The sequence below is a fragment of the Pan troglodytes genome, chromosome 14 (genome assembly GCF_028858775.2).
Source record: "Pan troglodytes isolate AG18354 chromosome 14, NHGRI_mPanTro3-v2.0_pri, whole genome shotgun sequence".
Taxonomy (NCBI): domain Eukaryota; kingdom Metazoa; phylum Chordata; class Mammalia; order Primates; family Hominidae; genus Pan; species Pan troglodytes.
Genome location: NC_072412.2, coordinates 38,081,742 through 38,107,766, shown reverse-complemented (window position 1 = coordinate 38,107,766; position 26,025 = coordinate 38,081,742). Strand labels below are relative to the sequence as shown.

Genomic DNA, 26,025 nt, shown 5'->3' with positions numbered 1-26,025 from the left:
AAATAATACAATATAATATAATAAATGCCATACAATAAATATAATGGTATACAAAAGAAAAACAAGATATATTTGGGATATTGATATGAGAGAAATGAACATCAGAAAATTGGAAAATTGGTGTTCTTAGTATTGGAATAACCACAAAATTGTCTGTGGTTCTATGCGGTCTGATGAAAGAAGGAATCCTAGTACAGGATCCTGAGGATCTGGATTTGAGAAAGAGCTTTGCCATTTGAGAGCTGTTTTCATCTGTGATTTATATATTCATTCATTCAGCAAGTATTGTTGAACATCAACCATGTGCCCACATTGTTCTAATTGTTGCAGATGCAATGGAAATGTTAGACCAAGTCACTCTCCTCATGGAAATGTATAGTGCAAGGCAGGGGTCAGCAAACTTTTTTTGTGAAGGGACAAACAGTAAATATTTTAGGCCTTACAGCTTGTATGGTCTGTGTCACAACTACTCAAATCCATGGGTGCAGTGCAAAAGTGAGCACAGACAATACAAAAATGAAAGAGCCGGGCATGGTGGCTCATATCTACAATCCTGGCAGTTTGGGAGACCAAGGCTGAAGGATCATTTGAGCCCAGAGTTTGAGACCAGCCTGGGCAACATAGTGAGGCCCCATCTCTAAAAAAAAAAAAAATTAAACATTAGCCAGGTATGGTGGTGTGCACCTGGAGTCCCAGCTGTTGAAGAGGCTGAGGTAGGAAGATTGCTTGAGCCTGGCAGGTCGAGGTTGCAGTGAGCTGTGACTGTGCCACTGCACTCCAGCCTGGGCAACAGAGTGAAATCCTATCTCAAAAAAAAAAAAAAAAAAAAAAAGAAAGCAACAAAAGGACATACTGTGTTCCAGTAACACTTTATGTTTTAAAAACAAGTGGTAAATTAAATTTAGCTGGCAAGCTAAAGTTTGTCAATTCTTGGTCTAGAAGAAGAAACAGACACAAGCCAAATAATTATGCATGTGATAACACGTGCAAAGATCCGGTGGCAAGAAGACATATCAAGCTTTGGAGGCACTGACAGGAGAGCAATGGAGCTGCTTCACGGAGAGACACATGAGTGAGGCTGGAAACGGAGGAAGGGGCAGGCCAGCAGGGTCTTGTAGGACACTTAGGAGTTTGGTCTTTACAATATTGACAGTTGGCAATTTTTTGATTATTTTAAGCAGGATGAAGACATGATCAGATTTGAGTTTCAAAAGCTCACTCACTGCAGTGTTAGAATGAGTTGGGTTAAATTTTCTCATCTGAAACATAAGGATGGATACACTTGCCCTGTGTATTGAACAGGTCATTGTGTAATCAGTGATCACACAAGATTATACAAGGTGCATAGAAGTGTTTTATGAAATATAAATGCTATAGAAAATTACACAGCAATATTTTACAGGAAGCAATACCACCAGATGGTCATATTCTTTCAAGTTTTTTCTGTGAACAAAGGCAGTCTGAACTCATAAAAGAAATCTTTTTGTTTATGTTATCAGGCTTCCCTCACCAGGGTAACTACCCCTTAGGGAGTTCACTAAAGAGAAGGAATGTCTTTCACTCTCTCATACTTTCTCCTCTCCCCTCTCCCAAGCACATCTGAGTTGCTGCCTGTTCTTCACACTTAGCTCCAAACCCATGAAAAATTGCCAAGTATAAAAGCTTCTCAAGAATGAGATGGATTCTAGGGTGTCTTCACCTGAGAAGCAAGATAAAGAGAATTTCGTGGGTAAGTTCCTTTTTCCTGTCTTAGGCTTGTTTTTTACATATATGGCAAAGCAGGATTTGTAGCATTATAGACAGGTATAGAGTAAGTATGAGATATATTTGCAGAAATTGGCCTCAATTTCATTTATAGCCCAGGATTTTGAATTCATTGCTTATGCTGATTTCATTTGCTTCTTGAACGGCAGTCTATAACTTGCTTTATTTTTCCTTCAATTTTAGATAAAGTTGGTGTTTATCTTTGAATTTCTTCTTTCTGTATTAAATCCTTCTCAGGATTTTGAATTCATTGCTTATGCTGATTTCATTTGCTTCTTGAACAGCAGTCTATAACTTGCTTTATTTTTCATTCAATTTTAGATAGAATTGGTGTTTATCTTTGTATTTCTTCTTTTTGTATTAAATAACAAAGATATGTTGAAGAGGCTGACTTTTCTCCAACTTCAAACATTTTCTGATGATGCTGAGATTAAAAAGAAAAGTTGGTTTGAGCTGTATCCTGTTTGATAAATGGAGAGAAGTTGAGAAAAAAAAAACTTAGCTTATAAGTACCAACTACTATCATTAATACTAATGACTATTATGTGTCACAAAACATTTTGCTTGCATTATCTCTTTAAATTTTACAATAATTCTGAGGTAGATCCTCTTAGAATCTCATTTTACAAATGAGAAAACTGAGCATTGGAAAGTTTAAAAAGTTGTTCAGAAAGTGATTATGATGATGGTGTGCGTGTGTGTGTGTGTGATGATGGTGTGTGTGTGTGTGATGATGGTGTGTGTGTGTGTGATGATGGTGTGCGTGTGTGTGTGTGTATGACCTAACCTGTGCTCTGTACCTTATGTTGCCAAAAAAGCCATAGTACATGTTAGAAATAGAGAACACGTTTGGCATTACTAATACATAAAAGAAAAAACTAGGCTGCGTGCACTGGTGCATGCCCTGTAATCGCAGCACTTTGGAAAGCCAAGGCAGGCAGATCACTTGAGCTCAGGAGTTCAAGACCAGCCTGGGCAACATGGCAAAAACTCATCTCTACAAAAGATACAAAATTTAGCCAGGTGTGGTGGCACATGCCTGTGGCTAAGTGGGAGGTTGAGGTGGGAGGATTGCTTGAGCCCAGGAGGTTTAGGCTTCAGTGAGCTGAGATTGCACCACTGTACTCCAGCCTGGGTGACAGAGTGAGACCCTGCCTAACAAAGAAAAAAAAAAAGGAATAAAGACAGAAAGAAAAAGGAAAAAGTATACATTTAGAGACATTTACCTGAATTGGAAAAGAAACTTTTCTTTTGAAGTAGGCATGAAAAGCTTGAAGGCAGTAAATATCATCTGGAAATGCAAGCGGGAGATCTCAAGAGTCCCCTTATTTATCCTTCATGAGACATTTAGTTTCCATTTTAACAGGTAAAGACATCAACTGGGTAGATGGCATGACTGAAGCTGTATCATCAGTGAGATTCTTGAAAGTACTCATGAGTTTTCTTGGTTTCGATATTTGAATATGAAAAACTGGCACTATCACAGAATGAACAAAATGGGGCTTATATATTTGCAATGTCTGATTTCCTGTGCTTTTGTAGTTTTTTAGGAGAGATACAGTGTGGACCATTCTCTGAGATCTGTGGACTAAGTTTGCCCTTGCAACTCAGATATATATATAAAATATATATATAATACAATATAACATATATAGCATATATCTTATATAATATAGTATATAATGTATGATATATATTATGTAATATAGTATATATAATATATTGTGTAATACAGTATATATAATATATTGTGTAATATATAATATATTGTACAATATAGTATATATAATTATGTATTATATAGTATAGTATATGATATATATTAATATATATTGTATAATACAGCATATATAATATATTATGTAATATAGTATATATAATTATACATACTATATACTATAATATATAATATGTAATATGTACTTATGAATACTTGATATACCTGACAGCACATAAGTGGCAAATATATTTTTCCAGTTGTCACTTATTTTTTCACCTTTTTAATGATGTGTTTGATATCAAATATATAAAATTTCAATATATAATATATATAAAATATAATATATATAAAATATAATATATTATATATAATAAAATATAATATATGTATATAATATGTATGTATATACATACATACATAATATAATATGTATATACATACATAATATAATATGTATGTATATACATGCATACATAATATGTATGTATATATAATATATTATATATACAATATAATATATAATATATACACAATATTATATATTATATAATAGACATACTATATATTTTATATATATTAGTTATATTAATTAGTATATATTATATAATATATAATTAGCATATATAATATATAATTAGTATATATAATATATAATATATAATTAGTATATATAATATATATTAAAAATCTTAATATATATATTAAGGCAATGTTATTCAGTCCTGCAAGCATTATAGACATTTCTCTTCACAAATGGTGAGGAAATTATTTAATATATAAATAACTAAGCCCTTGTTATCCTTTCCAGCAGGAACATTATGTAGGAGTGTGCTGCTGACACACTTTATTTCTTTTATTTTTGGAGATGGGGTCTTGCTCTGTCGCCCAGGCTAGAGTGGAGTGGTGCAATCTCAGCTCACTGCAACCTCAGCCTCCTGAGTAGCTGGGACTACGGGCATGCGCCACCATGGCTGGCTAATTTTTGTATTTTTTTGTAGAAATCGGGTTTCGTCATATTGCCCAGGCTGGTCTCGAACTTTTGGGCTCAAGCGATCCTCCAGCCTCAGCCTCCCAAAGTGCTAGGATTACAGGCATGAGCCACTGTTCCAGGCCTGGACCAGCTTTTGAAAGCCACTTGTGTGCATGTGTTTCTAACTCCAAGCTCATGACCTCACAAGGGTAGATTAGAATCACCTGAAGGGGTAGGTGATATTTACACAGTGGAAATGCTATAAATTAAGGCTTTCTTCCTTTCCCCAAGGGTCCAATTTTTAGACATTTATTATCACATCACTACTTAATGGCTTTGACATTCTCTTCTGCCCCCCTTTTATTCTTTTTTGGTTTGTTTTGTTTTCTAAGAGTTAAAGTGAATTGGAATCTAGATCACAGAAATCTTAGATGCTCTTCTCAAAATTAACATGCAAAAGAATCTTCCTGGGGAGCTCCTTAAAATACAGATTCCTAGCCCCTACCCCCAGAAGCTCCGGTATTTAGTCTGTGTCTGTTCTGGGCTTAAGATTTTGCATCCAAACGAGCTCCTGTGAGCTGGTTTAGCTGCCAGGCTAAGAGAGCATTTTGAGTAGGGCTATATTCCTTTTCAGCAATTCTGCACTTTCCTTAAAAGTGTTCCTTAATGCAAGCTGTGTGCATAGAGAAAAAGGAAGGAGGGAAGATGAATTACAGGGGATGAAAAGATAATGTTTACCCCTCGTGTTTTCCTTTAGATTTCATCTTTGATGATCAAAGTCCTTCATTCTCTACAGAGAGAACCAGAAATTTGCTGAAGTTCTATTTGCTGACTGTATCTTCACAGGATTGGAAGTGAACATAGAAAGGGAGATAGAATGGTTAACACTCATCCCCAAGCTCAGGAAAGGGGATTGTTCTCATTCCACATACTTCTAATTTTTCCTCTGGGAAGCATCTGGTCTTCCCTGCTTTGATAACACAAAGCACTTCCTTTTTGTAAAACTTGACATGATTATTTATTTTAAATTTTACTTTTAAAAATGGTAAATATAGGCTAGGTATGGTGGCTCATGCCTGCAATCTCAGCACTTTGGGAGGCCGAGGCAGGTGGATCACCTGAGGTCAGGAGTTCGAGACCAGCCTGGCCAACATGGTGAAATCTTGTTTCTACCAAAAATAAAAAAATTAGCTGGGTGTGGTGGTGCCGTTCTGTTATCCCTGCTACTGGGAGGGAGGAGAATCACTTGAACCTGGGAGGCAGAGGTTGCAGTGACTCGAGATCATGTCCAGGGGCAACAGAGTGAGACTCCACTTCAAAAAACAAACAAACCAAAAAAAAAAAAAAAAAAAAAAAAAAACAGGTAAATATGTCAAAGAAAACTTAGAAAAATGAAAACCACTTATACTTCCATTATTTAGAAATAGCCGCTGGGGGAAAGAGCAAGACTCTCTCTCAAAAAAAAAAAAAAAAAAAAAAAAAAAAAAAAAAAAAAAAAAAAAAGAAAGAAAGAAAAGAAAAGAAAAAAGAAAGAGCCACTGTTAATATTTTGGTTAATATTCTTCCAAAATTTTTTCTATTCTATATATATACTTCTATATACTTGTGATTCTACTGTCCCTATAATTTTGCATCTTACTATTTGTTTCTTTTAACATCATACCATAATTATTTTCTCATGCTTTTATAAACTTAAAAATATACACATAATATGACATTGTGTAGATGTATCATAGTTTGCTTAATTATCCCTCCATTGTTATATTTTCAGGGTGGTTTTCATTTACCACCGTTATAAATAACATTGTAATGGGACTTTGGACATAAATCTCAAGGACGAAGTATTTTTATTTGTTGTTGTTGGCAGTGCTGTTATTTCAAACAGAGAGAACTGAAAGCATGGGAGAATGGGGAGAAAGAAGAATGATAAGAATGATGCAAGGAAAACATTTTTTCTTTATTTTCTTCTTCTTTTTTTAAATTTTTTTTTGAGACAAAGTCTCTCTCTCGCTCTGTTTCCCAGGCTGGAATGCAGTAGCGCGATCTCGGCTCATTGCAAACTCTGCCTCCCGGTTTCAAGCAATTGACCCACCTCAGCCTTTTGAGCAGCTGGGATTACAGGAGTGTGCCACCACACCCAGCTAATTTTTGTATTGTTAGTAGAGATGGGTTTCACCATGTTGGCCAGGCTGGTCTCGGACTCCTGACCTCAGGTAATCCACCTGCCTTGGCCTCCCAAAGTGCTGGGATTACAGGCATGAGCCACCGTGCCCTGTCCTATTTTCTTCTTGAAATGATATGTGAGTGAGGGTACAGTCAGGCGGAATGTATGGAGAAAAATGCAAGGACATATGGTTCTTTGGTTAATTGACTTTTTTGAGAGAAAATAGAATCTTGTCTGATGAACCATGATTTCTATACAAGGACTTTCCAACAGATCAGTAAATCTATTATGTTGCTGAACATCACCCTCATCCTGTACTTCAAAGTACTTAAAAGTATGCACTGCATCCATTCAGCATCCTCTGTGAAGCAGGAGGTGCAGACAAAAAATAAAATACCTGCGTTCAGAGCACTAAAAATTTACAGGGAAGACACAAAAGTTAGCTACAAATTACAAGGTCCTATAAAAAAAGTTATGATAGAGGGTGTACAATCATGTACTGCTTAACAATGAGGATACATTCTGAGAAATACGTTGTCAGATGATTTTGCCATTGTGTGAACATCATAGAGTGTACCTACAGAAACTTCAGTGGTACAGCCTACTGTACAACTGGGCTATAGGGTACAGCCTCTGGCTCCTAGGCTACACACCCGTACAGCATGTCACTGTACTGAATACTGTAAGCAGTTGTAACGCTATGGTAAGTATTTGTATATCTAAACATAGAAAAGGTACAATAAAAACACACTATTATAATCTTATGGGACCACCATCGTATATGTGGTCCATCATTGACTGAAACATCATTACGTGGTATGTGACTGTATTAGAAACTCAAAAGAGGAGCACCCAAAGGTGAGGGTGACAGAGAAAAATCTTCCTGGAAAAGAAGGGGATGTTTGAGCTGAGGCCTGCTGAGGAAAATGTGGGATGCAGAAGGGGGCTGAGGAACACAAAGAGCTGTGCAAAGGGATAAGATGTGTGAGGACCTAGGTTACTTTCTCTACTGTAGGGGGTATTCATGTGATGTTAGCACATGGCTTGACTCCTTCATCTGGATCACCTAGACCCACACTGAAAGACCATCAAAAGTCCTGCTACTTGAAAAACAAATGACGAATGTAGGAAGAGCCCGTGTATGAAGCCTGGGCTCTGAGTGGCAGCCTTGTGGTTGCTGCTGCGTTGGGGTGATGGCGATGGTATTCAGCATGAGGAAGCTGCTGTGGGGGAGGATGCCTCCAGGGCGTGAAGAAGGACGCTCAAAGGGACTTTGATTTTGTTGGCAAGGTGTATATTCTTAAGCCAAATGGTGGGTTTAAGGTATTCAATGCATTATTTTTACACCTTTTTGAATGTTCACTTTCAAAATAATGCCTTAAGTATTTTTTAAGAAAAGAAAAGAGAGAAAGCAAATGGTAAAAGGGAACATACAGTAGATAATGTGTTGTAAACTTCATGCAACTACTGAGCACAAATCATCCTTCTTGAGTTGAAATGTAAATCTGCCTGTTTGGAAACCTCTTAGGATTATGGAATTTTGTATTCATAGGACTAGCATAGATAATAAGATCATCATCCAGCTCTAAGTTACTAATTCTTCACTAAAGACCTGATATTTCTATATTTTTCTCAAGGTTCCAAGGGTTATCTGAAGGAGCTTATAATGTCAGTGGCCAGATTAGCCAGTAGAAGCTCTCAAGGGTCTAGAGCTTTTATTACATAATCTTGAAAATTTAGTTCTTGCACATATAGAAACCATTATCTAGATGGACCAGAACATCCACAATTGATATTTAGAATCCGATTTGGTAAAACAAAAAAATGGAACAAAATAAAGTGTACATTTTCAAAGCAAAAACTGTACTGAACAAAGTTAAATGGTCAAGGAAGACTTTATTCAAAGCCATTGCAATGGAGGAGAGAGGCCAGAACTCAGTCTGAGCTCAACTCTACTGAAGCAAGGGGTGGCAGGGTTTTTAAAGGCTGGAGTGAGCTACTGGAAAAGTACTGGAATCCCTGAGGGGGAGGTCATAAGCCATCTAGTGTATTTTGTATACCTTTATGACATGACAAAAATGATGAGACAGGTCTCAGTCATTTTAGGAGGTTTATTTGTCAAAGTTAAGGATGAGTGACCAGGAGTCAGGTTTACGCCTTTCTCTGAAGATGATTCTGAGGACACTGAATTTAAAGAGGAAAGAGTGGGGTGTTGAGAAGTACACAATTTTCATGTAACAGAGGGGTAGGGGAAAATAGTCACTCATGCCTGTGTCTGACTCAGTGAATCTGAATTTTTATATAAGGTAACAGACAGATAGGGGAAAATTCAGGGAATCTGCATTTTATATAAGGTGACAAAGATAAATGGGACAGGGAACAATTAGATGTGCATTTGTGCCAGGTGGACAGAGGGGTGATGCAATTGTAAAGATAAGCTATCCATTTACATTGCTATGGTGAATTTTAACAGAAATGCTTTAGGGTAAGCATCTTGGAGCTCACTAGGAATTTCCTTGTGGGCAAAAATATGAGGGAGATGTGTAGCTTTTCATCTTGTAACCATCTTATTTAGGAACCAAAAAGAGAAGGCAGGTTTTTGTGACCCAGTTCCCAGTTTGATGTTTCCCTTTGGCTTAATGAGTTTGGGGTCCCAAGATTTATTTTCTTTTCACAAGAAAATAACAAGTATTGTGTGAAACAAGGTAGTTTCACAACTCGGAGAAAGGTGCCCACTGAAGTTAGGCTTTTACTTCCAACAGAAACTGATAGATAGGGGTGCTATTTTCTTTGATGTTTATATTCCAAAGGTTAGCTCCCGAGACCTTGAGAAATTTAGTCCTGGGTTGTGAAACTGGCAAGAGGCTTTTCAAAAGATTTAAATCTCAAAGAGGCAGAGAAAGAGTTTATATAAGCTAGTATATCCCATTAATGAAACAATAAAATATAAACATATTTTAAAAACAAAGAAAAAAGAATTTATAACGACAATTTTGTTTTTGTTGTTTTTTGTTTTATTATTATTATTATTATTTTTTAAAGAAAATGCCCTAAGAAAAGGGAGATTAGGGGCCTAGGGTCAGGAAGAAGCGCATCTAAAATTTAGTCAAGCTGAGATTTGCTTTAAGGTTTTGTGCCCACTATTATATCTCTGAGATTCATCCATATTTTACATACAGCAGTAGTTTTGTCTTTTTTTCTTGCTGAGTAATATTCCTTTGAATATGAATATACCACAACTTCATTTATCCATTCTACTGTTGATGGATTTGGGCGAACTTCATATCTTGGCTTCTGTGAATAAAATGGCAATGAATATTGTTGAACATAGTTGAACATATTTTTCTTTATCATCAGTAGTCATTGCTCTCAGGTATTAGTTGGAAGTTGAATACTGAGTCATAAAGTAGATACATGTTTAGCTTTAGTAGACACTTCCAAATAGTTTTTGAGGTGATTGTACCAACTTAACTTCCAACAGCACATTTGAGTGCTCTAGTTGCTCCTCAACCTTGCTAAACATGGTATTGCCAGTCTTTAATGTTTGCTATTCTGGTAGCTGCGTACTGGAATCTTACGGTGGTTTTGACTTTCATTTTTTTGATGTGTAATGTACATCATCCTATTCTGATTGTTTAAAATCATGTCATAATACTTAAACAGTTATTTCTGCTAAGAAACTAAGAGACTATTTATGATAACACAGATTTGTGATAAAATATTGTAGGTAGTATTGATCTAATATTTAAATACTCTTGACCAAGCTGAAGTTGAGAAATAAACAAGCAAGTCACCTAGGCTGTTTTATTTACTATAATTCATTTCTGTTTCTAATATAATTTAAGTCGGGCTAGTGATACAGAACATTCTCTCCTACTTCCTGGCTCACACAAGTAGCCAATATTGCCTTGAGTATTGGGCTCTGGTCCTAAAGGGTATTTAATCTCCTCTGGTGTAAACAGCTGTATCTAAGCACCAGGAATAATGCCCTGGGGATGTGCCTCTACCGGTGAACCTTGGCTTTGCCTCACTCCCTAAGTCAGTAAAGGTAGACACGCACGACTGTCTGTTTGTGGAATTTGTGGGTGTCACCTTACTTAATGAGAGATTAAGATGATGGTGGCAACACTAAACCAGGAAGTTTTCTGGTTGCAAGATGAAGAGTTGGCTTTGGTTACCTCTAAAGTCCTTCCAGCTGAAGTTCATGGGTGCCTCTCTTCTTGTCAGTGGCTCTGGGCCTCAGCTTCCATAGCTGATGGCTCTACCTTTTTCTTTGCAGATTGAAAGAAAGGTATTGATTAAATATTTTGCTGCTGTTGTCACAGCCACACACAGGGGAAGTCTCCACCTATTGCACCAGCTGCAGACTTCCTAGAAGTAAGTGCAGCAGAGTAATTAACCTAGTATCGTATCTGTTTCTACTGTTTCGGTAACTGCCCGAGGGATTCCTCCTGCCTGCTGCATAAAGAAAGACCAAGGCATTGTAATAGAGGCATGTTTCCCATTTTATTCTGCAGCACAGCGTTTGGCATAGAACTGATAAAATATTTGTTAAATGAATGATGAAACCAAGGGCAATTTGTTTGGGGCAGCAAAATCCAGTTTTCTACTAGGAAGTAGGCATATGACATGGCTTTATGGTTATGCGACAATTGTCCAGAGAATACACACATTTGTGGATTTGGTTCAAACAGATGATCAAATGTGGTCATCACTTAGTGACCAACAAAGGTGTTGTGCAGCGCCTTTTTCTTCCATCATCCCCTCAGAGCCTTGTATAGCTTGAAGTAGGGCGATTTCTGAAGAACTCTGTATTTAATAATACAATCCCAGCATATCCTTTCAGTCAGAATTGTAATCTTCAAAAACTGTTCTCAGTATAGCATCCTAGTTTCAACGGTGGGAGCAAGTGGGGAGAGAGAAAGGCTGCCAGGAGGAGTTGCTCTGTGTGGTCTCGTTCCCAGCTGTGCATGCTCACAAGGCTGAGCTGGGAACCTGCAGGGAAGGTCACAGCAGCACTCACAGCCCCACTTTAACTGGCAGCTAATGAGACCCCCAGGCTCCACCAATTCTCCCAGAAGCCACGGCCTGGGTGATTCTAATGCTCCAGTGTAAATCTTGGAAGAATAGTCACATTCTCTTCTCTTGTCTCTCAGCATGTCTATTACCTAATGGAGCTGAGCCTCATGTGCACGTGTAATGATGCAAGGGCTTGATGAACTCCAGAGGTGAGCTTGTAGGTCAGTGCGATTTTCTCTGTGACAAACACTTGCTTATGCAGCTGGTGTTAAGGCTGTGTCTACTTTGGAAATGTCCAGGGCTTGGCTCCAGGCATTAAGCACAGCTGGTGTCCTGTTGGAGTCCCAGCTGCCTGCGTGTGCTGTGCTGCTAGTCATAGCCCCAGAACAGCCCAAGGTTTCTGAACACCAAATATTTCAGTGCCGGGAGGGAGGAAACACACCAAACATGACAGGAACTGTGCTGCCTTCACAATACTTTTACCAAGATTTTATAAAGATGCATATTAGCCCAGTGAGACATATATAAGCACAGTTATTACAGCCTTGTCTGTATAGGCAAAATTGCAAATAACCTTAATGATCAATAGGAGAATGGTAAGTAAACTGAGACACAGGTGTAAGATGGCATAGTATGCAACAATAAAGAAGAGTGAGGTAGATGAGTAGGTAATGCCATGGAAATCTATACACCATATATTAAGTTGAAGTAGAAATGTGGGTACAGTGTAATGCCATTATCACAAAATAAAATTTACAAATCAAAGCCAGTGTTTTCTAAATGTAGATATATGTATGTAAATACATAGGAGTGGGTCTATAGAGAATGCACACCAAACCGGTAACTACAGAACTTCTCTAGATAAAAGTGGGACTGAGGAGAGGATGGTTCAGGGAACTTTAGTTGTGTTACTTGAATTTTTTTTCCAATGAGAATGTATATCTATAGGCTCTGTCATGAATACTAAAAAAGCACTAATAAAATTTGACAAAGATTCTATGAGAATGCATAAAGTGTCTTTCCATCTTGTGTAATGATAGTCTGATTCACCTCCATGTGGGTCCAAAGCTTTGGGAGGTGATATTTTAGAAATGTAAATTTCAGAGTATTCAGGCAAGCCCTTATTGTTCAGAATATATATGTATTTGGAGCATATAAAAGGCCATTTGTACTCAAAAGGTTTTAATACAAAATATGTATCTAAAATGTAGTTATTTTCACCTATCAGAATGTAACGACTGAGAAGGTTGAAATGATTTAAGGAGAAAAGGACATGTGGCAATAAGCACATCTATGCTGTTGGTGAGCGTGGAGGTTGGTACAAACTTTTTGAAAGGCATTTATCATCTATCAAAATTGTATGACCTAACAGTTCTACTACCAGGGATTTGTCCTACACAAGTGCACAAAAACACACATTTAAAAACATTCATCAAAACATCGCTTTTAAGAGCAAAAACCCAGAATTCTCCTAAATATTCATGAATTTGGCTCAGGTCTCAAAAAATTAGTAGCAGTAAAATGGGTAACTGGGGATGGATTTGAGGTAGTATCATTTAGGTTTAGTGACTTTCTGCAACTGGATAAGGAAGAGGCAATGATGACCTGCCTAACCTGGGCAAAGGGGTGGTTGGTGAAGGCATTAACTGAGATAGACAGTATATGGCATTTGTAGGGTGAGCTGGCTGGGGATATCTAGTCCTAGTGCTTGTGTATGGAGAATATAAATCAGCTGGAGGAGATCATGGGATGAGAATGGGGGTGGCTGTCAAGGAGAAGGGAATAAGGAGGAACAAGGATTTAAAAGGAGGCAAAATGGGCCAGGTGCAGTGGCTCATGCCTGTAATCCCAGCACTTTGGGAGGCCAAGGCAGGAGAATTACTTGAGGTCAGGAGTTCGACACCAGCCTGGCCAACATGGCGAAACCCCGTCTCTACTAAAAATACAAAAATTAGCCAGGCGTGGTGGCAGGTGCCTGTAATCCCAGGTACTCAGGAGACGGAGGCAGGAGAATTACTTGAACCTGGGAGATGGAAGTTGCAGTGAGCCGAGATTGCACCACTGCACTCCAGCCTGGGCGACAGAATGAGACTCTGTCTCAAAAAAATAAAAATAAAAGTAAAAATAATTAAAGGAGATAAAATGGTGACTATAAAGAATTCTAAATTAAAAGGGTCAGCCAGACCTGCTTATTTTACAAACAAGAATCCCTGGCCGGGCGCGGTGGCTCACGCCTGTAATCCCAGAACTTTGGGAGGCTGAGGCGGGCAGATGACAAGGTTAGGAGATTGACACCATCTCCTAACATGGTGAAACCCCGTCTCTACTAAAAGAGACAAAAAATTAGCCAGGTGTGGTGGCAGGAGCCTGTAGTCCCAGCTACTCGGGAGGCTGAGGCAGGAGAATGGCGTGAACCCGGGAGGTGGAGCTTGTAGCGAGCCAAGAGCATGCCACTGTACTCCAGCCTGGGCGACAGAGCAAGACTCCGTCTCAAAAAAAAAAAAAAAAAAAAAAAAAAAAAAAAAAAATCCGGAGACTTCAGAAATTATATAATTGATGTAAGTAAAGCTACAGAGTTTTAGGTGGTTGAAGTAGGATTTTAACTCAGTTTCATCTTATTGCAAAGCAATATTCATTAAGCCAAAATGCACCTGCTATCATAATGTGTGATTAGGGAGAAGAGATCTTATGTGATAAGCCAACATAACAAAACTTTTATGAAAAGTTAGAAAGGGCAAATATCAACATCTGACAACAAGTCCCTGGAATACATATTCATCTGGAAATGGGAATAAAAGTAGAATACCTGTTTAAAACTGTAGATGTTAATGTATGGCCCAGGAGCCATATAAAAGTAATCTTATTTAATCCTCATCAAATTCTCTAAGGCGGATAACTTCTAGCCCCATTCTACAGATGAAGAAACGGAAACCCAGAGACTGAGTGGTCTTCTATCCTAATGCTTTAGAATTGGTAAGTGACAGAGCTCACATAAAAACTCATACCTCAGGATTTTGCAGGATATTTTTCCATGTGCCACATTGTCTCCCTCTGGGGATAATAGTACTTACCTACCTGCCTTAAAGGGTGCTTTGAATTTTACCTCGAGAATTCACAGGACCCAGACATCTGATGATTCTGGTGTGGACGGTCCAGAGATTACATTTTGAGAACCATTGTTTATGTGTTTTGAGAAAAATAAACCATAGCAGCCCTATAAAATGTAATAATAATTATTTCTGTTTATTGTTATGAGATTTTTCTTGGAAGGAATAAGTTAATTTTAATTTTTAAAAACCTGAATAAACATTTGAATGTATGTACGTGTGTGTGACTACATCCATGGTGTAAATGGATTTAGGTTTTCTATTCAGCCACATCAGGCTTGGCCAGCTGTCTGGATAGGTTCCACACCCATGCAGCTGGGTGGCTTTTTTAAGAACCACATTGATCACATATTTGCTTCCTTCTCATTTCCTAGGTGTCAACAATAAACGGCTTGGTGTATGTGGCTGGATCCTGTTTTCCCTCTCTTTCCTGTTGGTGATCATTACCTTCCCCATCTCCATATGGATGTGCTTGAAGGTAACACCCTGGGAAATAAACTGGGCTGTCTATATGAACTGACAAACCATTAGGACTAAACGTTCTCCCTTAATCTCCTAGATCATTAAGGAGTATGAATGTGCTGTTGTATTCCGTCTGGGACGCATCCAAGCTGACAAAGCTAAGGGGCCAGGTATGAATGACGCTGTGGCTGCCCCTGAAAGATCAAGGACACCTAATACTACTGCTACCACCTTCAATATTTTTCCTGGTGGTGCCTATTGAGAGTCAAAGAAAAATTGCTAGAAGCTGGGGCTCTTGCCTTTTGGTACAACAGAAGAATGCCACCTTTTAATGCAAGTCAGTGGGAATGACCACCAGTTTGAGAGTTTGGAAATCTGGCCCGGCCTCCTAAGTCTCCCTCTGAGAGATTCAGTGAATGTGAGCAAAGGGTGGCTCTGGTTACATTGGCTGAATGTCACTTATTACCAGGGCCACCAGGAGAATGTGGGAAGAATAAGAGGGAAAGTAAATGGCCAAAGCAGACTATTAAGTTACTCAAGGAGAGTATATTGAGAGCTGGTGTTTGATGCTCACTCTTTGAAAAGGGCTAATGGAAAAGCAAAAGGTAATTTCCTCTCGTGGCAAGTAGACACATAGAAAGATAGAGCTGGAAGCCATTGTACGGCGCCTTTGGCCAAATCCCTTGGTTTTGAAAACAAAGAACATGAGGCCAACATAAGTTTGATGAGTTATCTAAGATTATTCTTACAGTTAGAAATAAAGATGAGTTTTCAGGCCTTCTAACATCTAGTATAGTATAGTGTTTATTTCCATCCTTTCTTTACCACCTTGAAAAAGAAAATATTCCAAATAGTCCTGTTTTAAAAGAAGGTGGTTTTATTTCTTTGTTTGTTTTTTGTTTTTGCCCGGGGTTGGGGTGGATACTAAAACTATAAGGTACTAAAACTCCCTGAAGTAAGATATTGATTTAATACTCATAACTTCTCTGAGCATATATCTAGTTGAACCATAGGAAATTGCTAAATTTGTTTTGACTCCCAAATATGGCAATTTCATGGGATTAATTCTAATACTCTGGAAATGAGGGGCTGTCAAAAGCACTGTCTTAGAAGGCACATGAAAAGCAATTGTTACTAGCTATATTTCTCTGATAACATTTGCTTTCTGCCCCCATTATGGCTTATTTGAATAAATTGTTCTCTCTGCAACTGGAAGGTCTCTGGGGTAGGAACTTTCCTAAGCACCACGATGCTCTATGTGCTTTACCCTTGGCCATAAGCCATGGATCTGTTAATATATAAAAAAATTATGGGAAACTTCAAGAGGAGAAGCTTGTGAAGGAGGCTTCTTGGTCTTTCTTTCTTTTTTTTCTTTTTCTTTTTTTTTTTTTCTGAGACGGAGTCTCGCTCTGTCGCCCAGGCTGGAGTGCAGTGGCGTGATCTCGGCTCACTGCAACCTCTGCCTTCCAGGTTCAAGTGATTTTCTCACCTTAGCTTCCCGAGTAGCTGGGATTACAGGCACCCACTATCATAAGTGGCTAATTTTTGTAGAGATGGGGTTTCACCATGTTGGCCTGACTGGTCTTGAACTCCTGACCTCAGGTGATCCGCCCGTCTCGACCTCTCAAAGTGCTGGGATTACAAGCATGAGCCACCACGCCCAGCAGCCATTTCAAGTATAATCTTACTTGTCTAATTTCATAAAGGACCTAGGAAAAAGAAGGTAAAAACTACTTATAGATGTTCTCGTGAGTTTGGCAAAGCAAGAGTCATTCAACTGAGGTATAACAGCCCAGGATTAACTTCCTCCTGGTTGTGTTCCACCTGGTGGGGCTAAGATTATAAGTTAAAATAAAATTGGATCCAAGAGAAGCAGAACAGACAGAACTTGGAGGCCTCTAGAGAAAAATATATCATTTTTAAATGAATTTTCCCCTAAGATTTCACTATTAAATGTCTCAGGATAACAACTCTCGTCATACATGTCTCTGGGGTTAATGAGTTACCTCAGCACGTCATAAGGACAAGAGGGAAACAAGCCAAATTGCTAATGGAAAACCTCTCCACTTTCATAAATTGTAAATTATTCTTGAATAATAGCTGACACTTCATGAGCATTTAATACATACCTGGCATTGTATTTAGTACTTTATTTCATCATCATGTTGAATCATGCTTAATCTTCACTACCAGCTTATATATATTAGGTAACCGAAGTGTTAGGTGAGTTTTCCATGGTCACAAGGCTACTAGGTAGTAGGTTGGGACTTAACTCTGTCTAGTTCTCAGGTCCATGATCTTAACCACAGTGACCTGGCACCAAAAATGGAAGTAAGGTTTAGAGGCCAAAAGAAAGAAAGCACTTCACCGAACACCGTGTAAAGGGGTGGTGATACTGCCACCCCTTTACATGGTGTTCAGCCCCGGAACTGGTTTCTGCTGTGAAAACAAAAACAATAATGCAAAGCCTTTTTGATTAATGGAAATAGATTATTGTCCCCTTCTTGCTGACATGCCTTGTGGTTCTAATCTTTGTAGCTCTCACAGTAAAGAACAACATTCACCAGGGTAATGTTAAGAGTTCCCAGGGTCCTTAAATGAGCTTTCTTATGCCCATCCTTCCCTGACCCAGCTCCAACTTAATGCCTCACAAATCAGAAAGAAGTAGATGTGTTTACAGCAGGAGAATGCTATTGTACATGAATTAGATCATGGCTGTGGATAAACTATTAACTCTGGAATACATTGATTTAGAGGAATGTGAGACCCTGGGAAGATTTTAATTCAATAATCCTTCATTACTATTTAAACTGACTGAGAATGTTGGCAGTCACTGATATTCAAAGCCAAATCTATTACTTGAATCTGTTACATAAGTATCTTTATTATAAGAAAACTACTTTCCAAAATATTTTATTTTTTTGGTGCAGTATTTTAGAGCAAATACAAAATACCAGATCATGTCATTTTTCCTCTAAACACTTTAGTCTGTATATCTAGCTGATAAGGACTTTATTAACACCATGCTGCTTTGGTCTGAGTATTTGTGTCCCCCCAAAATTCATAGGTTGAACCCAATCAGCAATGTAATGATATTAGGAGGTGAGGACCCTGGGAGGTAATTAGATCATAAGGGAATCATCCTCACGAGTGGAATTAGTGGCCTTGTAAAGGAAGTCTCAGGGAGCTGTCATGTCCCTCCCAGGACACCACATGACCATGTATAAATCTGGAAATGGGCACTCACAAGACACTGCATCTATGAGCATCTTGATCTTGGACTTCCCAGGCTGCAGAACTATATGAAATAAACTTCTGTTGTTTATAAGCCACCCAGTTTATGGTATTTTGTTACAGCAGCCTGAACAGACTAAGACACATGCTATTATCACAACCAGTACAATGAACAAGAACACCTTAATTTTTTTTTTTTTGACAGAGTTTTGCTTTTGTTGCCCAGGCTGGAGTGCAGTGGCACGATCTTGGCTCACTGCAACCTTCGCCTCCTGGGTTCAAGCAATTCTCCTGCTTCAGCCTCCCGAGTAGCTGGGATTACAGGCATGTGTGACCATGCCCAGATAATTTTTTTTTTTTTTTTTAGTAGAGACGGGGCTTCACCATGTTGGCCAGGCTGGTCTTGAACTCCTGACCTCAGGTGATCTGCCTGCCTCGGCCTCCCAAAGTGCTGGGATTACAGGCGTGAGCCACCGCGCCCAGCCTTAACATCTTTTAATATGCATTCTGTGTTCAAATTTTCCACTTGTCCCAAAGGTGCTTTTCACAATTGGTCAGAATATTATTTTTAGTTAATGTCCAATTAAACACTTGGATAGAAGTAGATTGTTTTAAAAATAAAAACCAAAAATTAAATGTCAGGGATCTTTAGCTTCTTACCAACAGACTTCACTTCGCAGGCAATTACTTTTCTTTAGTCACTGACTTAGAGGATGAAATCATTTTCCTCAGAGTTTCATGTGTGCATATTGAGGATCATCTGAGAAACATGTATCGCCCCATGTAAATGATGCACTATGCTGCTATGAGACTACTTGTAGTTATTTTCAATAGAGCAACCTTTTAAACTGATTTTTTCTCTCATAGGTTTGATCCTGGTTCTGCCATGCATAGATGTGTTTGTCAAAGTCGACCTCCGAACAGTTACTTGCAACATTCCTCCACAAGAGGTAGTACTGATTAAGGATATGTCACTCGAAATTAAACTTGTATTTTCTCTATTGTACGGACAATTACAATTTTATAGTTCACTTTTAAACTATAGGAGGGAAGATGAGCTGAGTACTCCCAGAGACCTGCTTAAATTGCCCTTCGTGGCTCCCAAAACTACAAAGAATTTGTTTTGCCAAATGAGAATGAAGCCAGGAGCAAGGGCTGAATTGCTAGAAGACTTAGAATGGCCTGGTGTGAGAAAGCCTGACAGCAGAGATCTAGTTAGCAGGGAAGCTGGGATGGAGAATGACAGAGCAGAGGCTTGGAAGAGACAGACAGTCACTGTATGAAGGAGCGGAATTGAATCTGACAGAGGGCAGATGGAGGGCAGTGGCTGGTTTTGATACCACCCTCTCTATCACCTTCTCAGAATTTTTCGTAATATCCATGAGTCACATTTGCTTCTGACTTTAAATTATTTCTGTGTTTGGATGCAATAGAGGGGGCAGGCATAAGGACAGAGGAGAGGCTGTACAGGGCCCACTTGTGTTTGTATTTCGCGTAAGTCTTTTTTTTTTTTTTTTTGAGACAGAGTTTCACTCTTGTCGCCCAGGCTGGAGTGCAGTGGTGCAATCTCAGCTCACTGCAACCTCTACCTCCCGGGTTCAAGCGATTCTCCTGCCTCAGCCTCCCAAGTAGCTGGGATTACAGGTGCCTGTCACCACGCCCAGCTAATTTTTGTATTTTTAGTGGAGACAGGGTTTCACCATGTTGGCCAGACTGGTCTCTCGAACTCCTGACCTCAGGTAATCTGCCTGCTTCGGCCTCCCAAAGTGCAGGGATAAAACGCCTGAGCCACTGCACCCAGCCCACATAAGTCTTTTAATTCTTGAAGTACTACAAGTAAATAACCAAAATAGTAACTCAGCAATAGGGAAGAGGAACAGTTACTAATTATCATATCACCCTCTCATAACCAAAGTGGTTCAGGTTAGAGGAAGAGAAATTCAGGACCTACGATATGGGAGGGCAATGGTGATAAGAAGACGAAAATCAACATTTATAAATATATGTTAATTTTCTTCTGTCTGGTTCAGGAAACTCAACCAGGACTCAAACATGATGTCTTCATGTCACTTAGGAACTGCAGAATACTTACTTTTGAATTCAGCCTCAGGTCAGACATGGTGGCTCACGCCTGTAATCCTAGCACTTTAAGAGGCTGAGGCAGGAGGATTACTTAAGGTCAGGAGTTCAAGACCAGCCTGGCCAACATGGTGAAACCTCGTCTCTACTAAAAATACAAAAATTAGCTGGGCATGGTGGCATCCACCTGTAATCCCAGCTACTCAGGAGACTGAGGCAGGAGAGTCACTTGCACCTGGGAGACGGAGGTTGCAGTGAGCAGAGATTGCGCCACTGCAGTCCAGCCTGGGTGACGGAGCCAAACTCCGTCTCAAAAAAAAAAAAAAAAAAAAAAAAGAGAATTCAGCTGCAGTCAGGAGAGGTTGGGATGCTTAGTGACCTATAGTAGGGACTTTTTTGGCTCTGTAATGGAGAGTTCTAGGTTCTGCTTCCATAGTATACCCAGAAATCTCTCATTTGCTCCAAAACATCCTGTCACATTATTCAGAATGATTGATGCTGAGCCTCTCCATAGAGCCAAATCGATTTTTCTTTACATGGTCTCTGGTGCCATCTATGTTTTCTAAGAATCACTGCTTCAAGTCTGATAAAAACTGAAAACAAAAAAGAGTACAGGTATCAGGGAAACAAGTGTTCTACTTCTGCTTAGAAGACTGAAGATAATAGAATGACACAAGGGCTGTACTGTTAACATTTAAAATGGAAGGGCCTGTTCTTAGCATGTCAAGTCAAGGGTTTCTGCCTATAGGATGTAAAAGCTTCTTAAAGATGAAGTCACAGGGGTAGGTATGATGACATCTTTAGAGGAATTGCGTATCAGCTGGGAAGATATTCTATCCAAGCCAGGACAGGTTTTAGGTGACTGTAGCATGAGTTGTCGTTACTGCTCTCCTTCTGTGGAGGATGGCTCTTGGGCTGGCTGTCACTTTATCCGTAGTGGTGAAAGTCATAAATAAGTGATTTTGCCCTGTTCTTACTCCACAGATCCTCACCAGAGACTCCGTAACTACTCAGGTAGATGGAGTTGTCTATTACAGAATCTATAGTGCTGTCTCAGCAGTGGCTAATGTCAACGATGTCCATCAAGCAACATTTCTGCTGGCTCAAACCACTCTGAGAAATGTCTTAGGGACACAGACCTTGTCCCAGATCTTAGCTGGACGAGAAGAGATCGCCCATAGCATCCAGGTAAAGACACCATGAACTAATAGCCTGTATCTTTAACTTGTTAATTTTAATTATCAGCGATTATTAAATATCAGCAGTTCAAAGCATCCCCCACCACATGCATGCTTGCACACACTCACACACAGACAACTGCTCTAGAGGTGAGCTTCAGTTGTGATTTCACTTACGTGTTACCGCAAGAAATATATTTAAATATCTGAGGGCAAGAAGGCAGTTGCTGAAAATGTGCCCCTTATCCATTTTCTTTGGAATTCAAACTTATGAATTAACATCTTACAAGTATAGTCTTTTTTGAAGAAGTTAGAGATCAGATTTATTTTTAGGTTAGATTACTCCAGAAGTGCAGCCATTTCTCAGGTAGCCTATATATTTAAATAAAGTGTGAAAGTTAAGTTCAATTGAGACAGCATAGACCTATCATCTCTAGAAATTCTTACACCATGCCACCAATATCACTAATAACATTAATAGTAATGATAATTATGATATCAATAAAGATGTAACAGCTATCGATCTCATCTCTCACACACACAAATTTATGGACAAGAATACTTCTGTATTTTCTTAGATGAATTACATTTGGATTCTGAGCTTCCTTTCTGTAAGTCAATTATATAAAGAAATTCAGCTTTGGTTCTTCTTGGCCTCTCCTCTAGTCCCTAAGGTAGAGGAAAGGTCCCAAGCTTTTATAAGGCAGTAGGAGTTCTGCATGATAATTCTCCATATTGTTTATATGTGCCCCACGAATTTAACAACTCAAAGGTATCCCATCCACAGCCAGGTCACTGACTTCTTGTGAGGTCTCAGTATCTCAGGTGTCATATCCTGCAGGGATCACAGAAACGCAAGGGAGGGATCACTGCCCCCACCCCTTTAGGGGAGCTATCCTTTTGATCCTACCATTTCTCAAGACACTCATCTTCTCCAGGATGACCAGCAAGATATCTTCAATGGTTTTAAGCTTTTACGAAAGACAAGAGTATCTTTGACTTTAGGCTGCTTCTGCCTTGAAAAATATGCCTTGCTTCTTTAAAGCTGGCCATAGAGCAGAAGTTAAACAGAGCGAGATAAATAATATCTCAAAAAGGACCCAATAATAATATGCATTGAGTCATTGCTGGGTACTGAGAGATATCTTATATGTATTGTCTCCATATCTAATAACAGTCCTGAAAGAAAACCTTTTATAGGTAAGAAAACTGAGAGCCAGATAAGTTAAGAAACTGTCCCTATGATTCGCAACTGCAAATGGCAGAGCCAATGCAAAATCCAGGTCTGTCTGAGAAACCCGTTCATTGCTGCCTGCTTGATACCAGGTACAAGCAAATTTGGGATATTTGCTCAAATCTTGATGGATCTCATATACCTCCTTGGGATTGGTTTTGGGGTAGATCCTGCTGATAGACACCCACTAAAAGGTCTGCCAGGTTTAATTCCTGAATTCTTAAAGAGATTCACTTTAAATTCCAAAAAATGATCAATAAGAATATTAACTCTTATTCTCTTCCTAAATTGTCTCACTCCAAATGCTGTAAATGCAAAAAAAAAAAGAAAGAAAAAAAAGAAAAATGTATCTTGAAAGTATAAAACATATCAGAAACATACATCATATCACCTGTCTTTATTAGTCTTTCCTTTTAATTTGGAAACAGACTTTACTTGATGATGCCACCGAACTGTGGGGGATCCGGGTGGCCCGAGTGGAAATCAAAGATGTTCGGATTCCCGTGCAGTTGCAGAGATCCATGGCAGCCGAGGCTGAGGCCACCCGGGAAGCCAGAGCCAAGGTAAGGGCTGTGCAGTTCACACATGGAGGGAGAACTGCCTAGTGTTCGGGCCAACAAGGATAGGACTTGAACAGAAGATTGGGTCTGTCAATTATTTGCATGAGAAAGGGGTTTCTTTTCACAGTTTTACTGAGAATTTTCCCTGAATTAAAAGGTAACCAGCAGCTTACTGTACCTTGAGGAAGTTTGGTAGCAGGTCTTGGGTTAAGAGGATGCTCAGTAACGTACTGAGCAACTTAGCCAAGTAGGTCCCAACTCTAGCCGCATATCAGTGTTCCCTGGGGAGAATTTAACAAAACAAAACAAAATACCAATTTCCAAGCCTTACTTCAAACCCAGGCTTGAAGCAGTCTTGAGTGGGCTAAGAAACCTATATTTTCATAAAGCTAGTGACTTAGATGTAGCCAACATGGAGCCTGTCTTTTGCGCATTGTTGTTCTTGTATATTAAACGTTGCTGGAATAAAAGGGGGCAATTAAATACAATCCAGGTAAGAATTACAAAATGTAAGTGCACCCTGGCTCTGAATGTCCTTGAAATCTGTTGAGATTCTGACTTTCATGCCTGTGTGGATAACTTTCCTGAAGTATCAGAAACCTACTGGGATCCCAAGCCTTTGTTTATCCTCTTTGGAAACTTACTTGTTAGCTGATGAAGGTGTTTCTTTGACTCATATCTGGTTTATCTGCTAAGCTCCAGCAGCTTCCAGGAAGGGACTCGGCAATGATAGAAGAGAGATCACTTTTGCACACAGGCAGATGGCCACAGATGAGGCAGCTGAATCACTCTTGGACAGTCTGAGAGCTATAAAGAGTGATATACTTAAGAGATTGCCAGTGTTACAAGGCTGGCACTTATTGCTACTTGTAATCAAGAGCCAAGAGAACTAGAAACAATTCTCGGTTTGTAAGAATGACACCAAAGTGGCAACAGAATGAACTTAAAAACATCTAAGATAAGTAAAAATGATAAAAACATCAGTTAGAGGCCTTAAATTTCAGACTTCTCTGGAAATGAATGCAGCAAGTAGTGAGGCTCCAAAGTGCTTCCAGGCATTATTAGGGTAGATGCCAAGTATTCATTTGTATTCAGGAGAGTACTTTTATTTTTGTTTGATGATAAAATCTAGGGACCTACGATTTGTACAATATCTCTCCTTGCTTCCTGCAACCTCCTTGAATTTCTCTAATTATGTTAGGAAGTGAAACTTATCCTCGCCAAAGAAGTAGATGAAACACATGTGGCAACATGGGGGCTGGGGAGAGGGGTATCAATACAGACCCAGAAAAGGAAAGAACTAGTTACAGTGTAAACTTTTATTTCTGAACGATTTTATTTCTGTCATTTCAGGTCCTTGCAGCTGAAGGAGAAATGAATGCTTCCAAATCCCTGAAGTCAGCCTCCATGGTGCTGGCTGAGTCTCCCATAGCTCTCCAGCTGCGCTACCTGCAGACCTTGAGCACGGTAGCCACCGAGAAGAATTCTACAATTGTGTTTCCTCTGCCCATGAATATACTAGAGGGCATTGGTGGCGTCAGTTATGATAACCACAAGAAGCTTCCAAATAAAGCCTGAGGTCCTCTTGCGGTAGTCAGTTATTGCATAGAGAGTGGTGTCTATTCTTATGGAGAAGCCAGTAGTTAGAAACGGTGAGAATTCCAACACTGTTCATGTAACAGTAACTCCATAGATGGAAGAGCATTGGCAGAAAAAATCTCTAGAGGCTATACAGAGAAGAAAAAAAGAGCAAAAATGAGACCTGTATATTACTTTTATTTTTAGGACCATAATCAACTTTGTAATATTCTTATATAATTAATTAGTGGTGGTCTCCGACTTTATAGCAGGAACTTTCTGGTAGTATGAGAAGAAATCATTGGGTGACTATGACTAATGTTTCAGAATTACTTTTTGATTGTTTTAAAAAGCACTCCAGATAATTTATAGAGTAACATAGGCCTCATATTTACACTATATGTTCGCTTTATAATTCCGAAGTTGTTATTTGCTAAATCTCCAATGGTTGCAATCAAACCCCACAATGCTGAAAACAGAGATTGATTTTGATGTTAAGAACAAAAGAAGTATGGAAACTTCCAGGCTCAAACATGTCCCCAGTGCCACAAGGCAAACTGCGATGAGCTCACCGTCCAGGTCTCTTGCTGCGTGTCCTGGAGGGAATGGCCAACTCTCCACCTTCCAGCACCACTGTCAGAGGGTGGGAAAAGGCATATGAAAGTGGCCAGCTCCTGTCAATTTATTTGCTTACAAGGGAGAATGCTTGGAAAGGTTGCATTGGTTGAAACCACTGAGGAGCATCACCCTGGGGATTTCATGTTTTCACTCTGTTCTTAGTCCCAGGAGCCACAGGTAATCGAGAATGTTTGTGAACTCTATCCACATCCCCTCCCCCACCTGCCAAATAACCTGTTCAAAACAAAGAAGGCATAGAATATAAATGAATTTCAAAAGTTACTTTGTGGGAGGTTATTTCGTTGCCATGGTGCAATTTCTTTTTGGAATCAGTTTTG

At 39.2% G+C, this 26,025-nt stretch overlaps 1 protein-coding gene across 1 annotated transcript; it reads left to right on the top strand.

The window, feature by feature from the left end:
• The first annotated feature begins 1,484 nt into the window (after positions 1-1,484).
• On the top strand, positions 1,485-26,025 carry STOML3 (stomatin like 3). The gene is made up of 7 exons (XM_522665.8): positions 1,485-1,729; positions 15,119-15,222; positions 15,304-15,376; positions 19,308-19,390; positions 21,504-21,707; positions 23,360-23,494; positions 24,845-26,025. The coding sequence occupies exons 1-7, from the start codon at positions 1,678-1,680 to the stop codon at positions 25,067-25,069; spliced, it is 876 nt and encodes a 291-aa protein (XP_522665.2). The 5' UTR covers positions 1,485-1,677; the 3' UTR covers positions 25,070-26,025.